General features: G+C 45.2%; 2 protein-coding genes across 2 annotated transcripts; both read left to right on the forward strand.

Moving 5' to 3' along the window:
• The first annotated feature begins 1,786 nt into the window (after positions 1 to 1,786).
• On the forward strand, positions 1,787 to 4,588 carry OTOS (otospiralin). The gene is made up of 3 exons (XM_063166388.1): positions 1,787 to 1,838; positions 2,179 to 2,205; positions 4,263 to 4,588. Exons 1-3 carry the CDS (start codon positions 1,787 to 1,789, stop codon positions 4,445 to 4,447), a joined length of 264 nt encoding a protein of 87 aa, XP_063022458.1. The 3' UTR covers positions 4,448 to 4,588.
• A 1,434-nt stretch (positions 4,589 to 6,022) lies between these two features.
• Positions 6,023 to 7,863, forward strand: COPS9 (COP9 signalosome subunit 9). The gene is made up of 3 exons (XM_063166494.1): positions 6,023 to 6,122; positions 6,193 to 6,265; positions 7,564 to 7,863. The coding sequence occupies exons 1-3, from the start codon at positions 6,060 to 6,062 to the stop codon at positions 7,599 to 7,601; spliced, it is 174 nt and encodes a 57-aa protein (XP_063022564.1). The 5' UTR covers positions 6,023 to 6,059; the 3' UTR covers positions 7,602 to 7,863.
• Positions 7,864 to 8,083: the final 220 nt, after the last annotated feature.

Below are 8,083 nucleotides of genomic sequence, written 5' to 3' on the forward strand. Positions count from 1 at the left end.
GAGCACCTCTCAAGAGAAGCAATATCTGGAAATTGATGGTATCAGTGATATTTTGTTCAATGTCCGGGAGGAATGAGGAGGAGGACTCTGTCTTATCAGAAGGCTAATTAATTACTTTATTATACTATATTATTTTATATTATATTACATCTTAATTGAATCTGCTCAGCACTTAACTGCTCAGAATCTTGTGACTGTCTGCTGACCCACAGTCTGCACACCCCTGGCCCTGATAGGCCAAGGAAACAAAACACCATCACTTTGGGTAAACAAAATATATATATATATATATAGTGTGTGTATATATATATATAGTGTGTATATATATATAGTGTGTGTATATATATATATATATACACACACATATATATATCTATGATATTTCAAAATTTCTATATTGCATTCTACTTTGGCACAAACACAGGCACAGCAAATGAGCTAAGAACTGTTTTGATCATTCTTTTTTCTGCTTCTTTCACTGCTTCTCTCAGGTTCAGAGAATGTGAATCCCACAAGCTGGAGGTTTGGCCAGATGACCTGAACTGCCACATTGTTGAGAAGCATGGAGATGCCCAATCTGCCTGTGAGCCACAGAACACTTTCTGCTGCACCTTAGTCCCTGACCACACCTGCTGCCATCAGGGCTTGTGTGCTAGATGAAAATGAATCAGGTGTACGTGACAACTGAATATTCTCCAAATCTTCTCTCCCTTTCAGGCTTCTCAAAGTGCTGGATCCATACAGCAACCTGCACAGGCTGGAGCCCAAAGCACCTGCTGGGTGTGGGAGAGGAATCCTTCCAGGAAATGGGTATGATGTGAAAATGAATTTCAGTGCACACTATTGACCCTCTGAAGGCACCAGCACCATCAGCATGCTCCTCAGGGACCTCCTTCTTTACTCTCTGTAACCCAATTGATTTCAGTGGCCACTCACTGCCTGGTACATTTTAAGGTCTAGATTTTAAGGATCCTTAATAAGAATATAAAGCACTGTCAAGAATTTCTGGGATTTATGACTGAGTTGGAGAGGGAACTCAATATCCTTTTAGCAATTTACTCAGCTAACATTTTAAAAAATCTATTTGGCTGAAGGGGCAGAAAGAAATCATGAGGGCAGAAACTGTAATACTCACTGAATTTGCTTCTGTATTTTTTCCCTCTGTCTTCCAAAACCAAATGTTATTGCCCAAGTTAATTCTGATTTCCTCTCAGAAACTGACCACTGTCTCTTCCATGGGCAGTGCTGAAATAAAATGCAAATGTGAGCAGTTAAAATACCTGAAGAAAACAAAATCAGATTGGTGTAGTAACTCAGTGACGTTTCCCTCCACCCTTCCTTACAAAGCACTGCTATTTTACTGCAATAAAAACTCTTTTGGAGTTTTGTGGCTGACTCAGAGCTGCAAAAAGAAGAAGAAGAAAAGAAAAAAACAGAAAGGTAATTTCCAAAGTGAAATTAAATTAACCACAAAATCAAACATTTCCAAAGACAGTTGATTTCATGTCGATTCAGAGGCACCTTTTGGATTTATGCCATCTAAAACCAAAATATCAATACACATTTCAGGACTGATGGTTTTTCAATGCTCTGTGTTGCACTTCAGAAGCTATAAAAAATATGATTGGTTTTTTTCATGCCTAAATTAGTAACTAGAATCTATTTTGGAATGTATTCTTCTATTAAAACAAGAAATAATTGAGTTTGCATAATTATTAACCTCTTGTAATAATCCTCAATTGTACAAATTACTTTTCAGAAACACAAGCAGTTTCTTGCAGACAAGATGACATTTACTGGCTTCTTTATCATCTGTATGCTGATAAACATGCTAACAGGTAAGATTACTACCAAATTTATTCTTGTTTATTTTTTTCAAGCCCTCAGAAATATTTTATTACAAATACAGTATCTTCTATTTAGTGTTGCTGACATTTTAATCCCAATTGTTCAGGCTGTGAGTTCTGACAGCCAGACTGAGGTGGTTTGTAGCACTCATTGCAAACAGGGAATTCCTTGCTCTGCTGTTCAAGAAACAAAAATCTTCTGGCTACACAGAGGGGCCAATGTGGGCACTAAAAGACTTGTGATCTTCTAGTTATACATGGAAAATGTTTGGTTAACAGAAAGTCTTTCTGTGCAGGAGCTGGTACTGATGTGTTTGCTCTTTACTTACAGATGCCCGATCCATCCAGGATGGAGATGGTAATTCCTAATGTTTTTTTATTTCCTTTGTGTCACTAATATTTAGGAGAGTAATTTGTAACTCCCAGACTTGATGCCCAGCAATGACTTTGGCAGGAATGCTTAGTAACCTCGGTGGACTGAGGAAAAGCTTTCAATTAGTTCTGGTGAAAAAAAGAATAGTGAGTTTAAAAAAATCCTGTAAAATTTATTAAAAGGTGGTAACATATTAATGTATAATAACAGAGCTAATATCCAGTCTTAAAATGAAAAGGGATTACAGTCAAGTCACTAATTATGTTGTACAAAATCCTAACTGGAATGCACCAGACTTAGATATGTATAGGACATCTGAAAATTTTGTCTGTCCTGAACCATAATGCTGTATGCGTATCTGCTTTTTGGCAAGAGATACCAGCTTTCATGACAAAAAGCTTAAAATTTACAAATTGCCACAAATCCAATTAGAGAAATGTTGGAATAAATCCCTTAGCACAGCTACCCTGTGGTTCATGTCACTTTGTGTGATTAGTCCATTGGATTAGTGTTTGCCTTTGATTAAAAAACCCTCAACAACCTAATGATGTTTGCACTGGCTTACTGATGATTCTATCATTTAACCTTTTTTTGGCTTTTCAGACAGAATTCTGTCTGAAAACAGAGTTGCAGAGAAGTATCTGCAATAACCAAGCACTGCCAGCAGCATCTCCAGTTCACAAATATACAGAAAGCATCATAACAGATATGAAGAGAACAAATAGATAATAAAGTCTAATATGATTACTTATCATTCAAACCTTTTTTATCCCTATGCTCCATTCTATTTCTTTAGGAATAAATCTTTTTAATATATAATCTCTAAAATATTTTAATATATCATCTGTGTTTGTGTACAGCAAATATTTTTGAGGCAAGCTTTGCAACGTTCAGGAGAGGCTGCATCAATCTAGAATTAGAACCCTGTTCAGGCAGTGTCCTGTTGCTCTCATTACCAGCAATTATTGTTTTCTTTCACACTGGGCCAAGCAGCAGCCTGCAAAGTGAATCTGAGGTCAGCTGGTATAAACAGTGGGTTCTTCTCTGCAGACAGCATTTGGCTGGTTCATTTGGTTTGTTATGTGCCATCTGTGCCTGCACGCTGCAAACTTTACTCAGTAAAATTAAAGTCTGACAACAGGATTGTTGAAAGCTCTTAATTCCTACTGAAGACCCTGGCCCCAAGCTGAGTGCAAAGACTTTCATTCATTTAAATGGGCTTCAAATCAAAATAAAATACTGTGTTTAGCTTCACTGCACTGAAAGACATTTGTGACTGTGCTCTCAGCTGCTGTTTACATTTTATATATGCTTCTCTGTTTGCCGACATTTGGGCCTGGGGTGGTTGGTTCTTGTGTTTTCAGAACTGATTTTGTTTTGCTGCTGAATTGTTAATCTTGTTTCAATGCCTGTATCACATTCTGGTACTGCTAGAGCAGGCCCAAATGCAGCAGCTGTCCCCCAAGTGGCCTTTCCTCTCCATCCCTGTGGCTCATTTCCTACAGTGCCCTGAGGAGAGGCACAGCTCTGCAGTTCCAGGCAGTGTCAGGGCAGTATGGCCCCAATCCCTGGGAGTTCTGTGGGCAGTGTGCCCAGCTGCAGGGGCACAACATAGAGGGTGGTGCCTTATTCCTTATATTTTTCTATGGGGCAAAGCAAATTGTGTGGAATGAGGAAAAATGGCTTTCGATTGCAATCGCTCCTTGCTTTGAAATAACCAGCAGTGTTCTAGAAATGAAACCAGCCTAATGAATTCTTGAATTGGTGTAAGTGTGGATGTGTCCCTTCTTTCCTGCTCCCCATCTTGTCCCAGTCTGTCACTCCGGGTGCATCTGGAGCAGGGAGTACTGGCTCCATTTTCTGCACAGTGGGTCACAGAGAGGGGTCAATGGCTCTCCTTGCCTCTCTCCTGCCAGAGGAGCACACCAGCCCCCAAAGGGGACTCACAACCCCAAACCATGGTGGCTCCAAGCCCAACCTCTCAACAAAAGTGCTTCGTATTATAGTAATATGCAATATTTTATTTTGGTTGGGTTTTTTAGATCCCTACCAGGATGCCGCAGCCTTGCCCTACTGGCCCTTCTCATCCAATGATTTCTGGTCCTATGTGGAATATTTCCGGACCTTGGGAGCCTACAACAGGATCAATGACATGGCCAGAGCCTTCTTTGCCCAGTTCCCTTTTGGGAGCCACCTTGGATACCACGTGCGTGACCACGAGCACTGAGAGCCTCGCTCAGCTTTGCCAGAGCTGCTGCCCAGGTGTTTGGGTGAGCACCTGCCTGCCACTGAACACACCTGGGCTGCCCTCACCTGCTTTCTGACACCACAGTCATGTGCAGCATTTTATGGCTTCAGTGAGTCTCTTTTTTACCATTTCTTGTAAAGGTGTTTGCATGAACACCTGACTGCCAGCAAACACATCTGCATTGTGCCTCAGCCACTAAGTGACACTGCAGCCATGTGCAGCATTTCAGGCTTTAAATTAATCCCTTTTTTACAATTTATGCTTCTGTGTGACACAATAAACTTGTTCATTCTGCTGCATGGCTTTGGGAGGTTTTTTTTAACAGGTGATGCTCTCAGCTTCATCTCAGGAGACTGCTCTCTGTGCAGAGTACATGAGTACAGGAGTTATTCAACCAGTGCACCCAGTTTGGGGGCTGGAGGGGCTGCCAGTATCAGTTACACCCACCTCATTTGCAAGCTGATGCCTCACTGAGGCCTGAAAGGGGGCAGGGCCCGCCGTCGCCACAGCAACAAGGCATGGGAGAGCAAGATGGCGGCCTCCATTGCTGGTCACCATGGCCACAGGGCATGAGGGAGCAAGATGGAGGCCTCAATCACTGGTCGCCATGGTGACGGAGGCATGGGGGAGCAAGATGGCGGCCTCCATTGCTGGTCACCGTGGCGATGGAGGCATGGGGGAGCAAGATGGTGGCCTCAATAACTGGTCGCCATGGCCACAGGGTGTGAAGGAGCACAATGGTGGCCTCTATTGCTGGTCACCATGGTGACAGGGTGTGAGGGAGCAAGATGGCGGCCTCCATTGCTGGCCGCCATGGCCAGAGGGTGTGGGGTGAGCAATGGCCACAGGGCGTGGGGGAGCAAGATGGTGGCCTCTATTGCTGGTCACCATGGCAACAGGGTGCGAAGGAGCAAGATGACAGCCTCCCTTGCTGGTCCCCATGGTGACGGGGTGTGAGGGAGCAAGATGGCAGCCTCCATTGCTGGTCGCTGTGGCGACGGAGGCATGGGGAGCAAGATAGCGGCTTCCAGTGCTGGTCACCATGGCCGCAGGGCGCGGCGAGCAACATGGTGGCCTCCATTGCTGTTCACCATGGTGATAGGGTGTGAAGGAGCAAGATGGCGGCCTCCCTTGCTGGTCCCCATGGCGACAGGGGGTGTGAGGGAGCAATACGGTGGCCTCCATTGCTGGTCGCCATGGCCATAGGGCGTGGGGGGAGCAAGATGGCGGCCTCCACTGCTGGTCACTGTGGCGATAGAGGCATGGGGGAGCAAGATGGTGGCCTCAATAACTGGTCGCCATGGCGACAGGGGGTGTGAGGGAGCAAGATGGCGGCCTCCATTGCTGGTCGCTGTGGCGACGGAGACATGGGGGAGCAAAATAATGACTTCCATTGCTGGTCGCCATGGCGACAGGGTGGGGTGAGCAAAATGGCGGCCATCGCTGCTGGTCGCCATGGCCACAGGGCGTGGGGGAGCAAGATGGCTGCCTCCATTGCTGGTCGCCATGGAGACGGCGCGGCCCCGCTCGGGGGCGGCCATCGCTGCACGGCGCCGTGCCGCGGCGGAAGTGACGGCGCGGAGGGGCCGCCATGAAGCCGGCGGTGGACGAGATGTTCCCTGAGGGCGCCGGCCCGTACGTGGATCTGGATGAGGTGAGGCGGGCGCTCCGGTGCCGCGGCCGTGGTGCCGCGGGCCGGGGGTGCTCAGTGGCCGCTTTCGCAGGCAGGGGGAAGCACGGGGCTGCTGATGGACCTGGCCGCCAACGAGAAAGCGGTGCACGCCGACTTCTTCAACGGTAAGGAGCGCCCTGACCCCGGGCTGCCTCGGCGAGCCTCGCCCGGCTTCTCTGCCCGGCCTCTGCCGCCTGTGCTCGCTACAGCTGGGCCTGCCCGCATCTCTGGGAGCGGGGTGTTCCTCTCCGGGGAGTTTGGTGTGTTAGGCTACGAGGAAAAATACCTTGGTCCGTTCGTGTAACAAGTAGCTTATGTTAAACAGTGTAAATCCGAGTAAAAATGTGGGGTTCTCTGGACAATTCGTGCCTCACCGCCCCTCACAGGGAAGATTTTTTTATCAAATCCCTGAACCTCCATGCTGTCAGTTTAAAGCCCCTCCCTACTCCAGCCCGTGTCAATAGTCTGTCATTCCTTGGAGGCTCCTGAGGTGCTAAAAGGCCACCCCGAAGCTTCTCTTTGCCAGGCTGAACAATCCCAGCTCTCTCAGCCTCTGTGTAAGTATTTACACCTGCTTTGAGGGAGAGCAGCTGCATATATTCCACGTAGGGGTGGAATACACAGCACTGTGCTGCACCTGGTGGCTAAAGGGGTTTTTATGCTTCTGAAGAAGTGCATTCAGACATTGCAACAGTGAGTTTTATATGTTATTAAATGCTTTATATGGTATTTAATTTTGCAGTGGCGGTGTTAGTATTACAACCTGGTGTTGATTCCAAAATAAAGTACATTTTTCATTTTGCTCAAGGCTTAGGGTAGAGGAGTGGAAGGCAGTTCTGCTCTGATGGATCCAGCATATTCAGGAGTAGCTGTTTCCATCTATTTCTGCCATCACACTGTGGAATTGTGTTCCTTCCACTGGCATTTAGGGTTCTTCTAAATGAGGATTCATCCTCAGTTCATTGTAGGTTCTTGTAAATTGGCTTCTGTAAGAATAAAGACTGTGTTCACTCGGGTGATTAGTTTATGTTCAGCACACAAAGAGGATGCAAGGCCGAGTAGTTAGGAGTAATTCCAAATGTGAATGGAGCCATTTCACTACTGGGACATTTTTGTTCTGAGACAAAAATGTTATTGGCACCTTTAAAGCAATTAAATGGCTTTGAGGAAGGGCTTTTTAACACAAAACAATTAAGTGTTTTTGAGCAATTAAATGTTTCTGAGGAGGGGCTTTTTAACACAACTCCCAGTTCATTAGTCTGCAAAATCATTTTATTTCTAATAACCGATGGTGCAGTAACTCTCATTCTCTGAATTCACCTTTATTTCTGTCCTGAATCCAAGGAACAAAGTACTGTACTTGCATGTGCATTTGTAACACTGAAAGTTCTGAGGTTCATTTTTGTCTTGTTTTCCTGACTAGATTTTGAAGATCTCTTTGATGACGATGACATCCAGTGAACTTGGGTGTGCAGCAGAGCTGAGATGTGGAGTTTTCTCTAAGATCACCCTTGCAGTCCATTATTTATTAAATAAACCAAAATGGGAAACTCACAGAGGGGAAGAAAGCCTGGATAAGCTGCTTGGGGGAATATGAAAACCAGATGGGTAAAGATAACTGAGGAGGGAAGTGTGCACTGTTATTTCTAGGGAGCTGTGTGTAGATTTTCCTGGAAATTTCATTTGCTGATGTGCTTATTGAATAAAATACTGAAGAAACACACATCTCTCTGACTTATAAAAGTAGAAATTGCTGTCTTCTGAGCTCCCTTAGAGTGATTATTTTGGAATTAAATAATTCATTGTTGCTTTTGGATATTACATGAAAGGTATGCAGTAGGGCACATGCTGCCCAGGAAAGTTTTGTTCATCCCACAGTAAAGGATTGTTTTGGGATCAGATGATTGCTTGTTCTGAATAGTCCAGTTCACACTGAGAAGGGC

Source organism: Melospiza melodia, chromosome 12 (genome assembly GCF_035770615.1).
Source record: "Melospiza melodia melodia isolate bMelMel2 chromosome 12, bMelMel2.pri, whole genome shotgun sequence".
Taxonomy (NCBI): Eukaryota; Metazoa; Chordata; class Aves; order Passeriformes; family Passerellidae; genus Melospiza; species Melospiza melodia.

Coding starts and splice junctions, on each gene's coding strand:
- OTOS (XM_063166388.1), top strand. CDS start 1,787: ATGACATTTACTGGCTTCTTTATCATCTGTATGCTGATAAACATGCTA. Junction 1,839..2,178: donor GCTGATAAACATGCTAACAG/GTAAGATTACTA, acceptor CTTTACTTACAG/ATGCCCGATCCATCCAGGAT. Junction 2,206..4,262: donor ATCCATCCAGGATGGAGATG/GTAATTCCTAAT, acceptor TGGGTTTTTTAG/ATCCCTACCAGGATGCCGCA.
- COPS9 (XM_063166494.1), top strand. CDS start 6,060: ATGAAGCCGGCGGTGGACGAGATGTTCCCTGAGGGCGCCGGCCCGTAC. Junction 6,123..6,192: donor CGTACGTGGATCTGGATGAG/GTGAGGCGGGCG, acceptor CCGCTTTCGCAG/GCAGGGGGAAGCACGGGGCT. Junction 6,266..7,563: donor GCACGCCGACTTCTTCAACG/GTAAGGAGCGCC, acceptor TTTCCTGACTAG/ATTTTGAAGATCTCTTTGAT.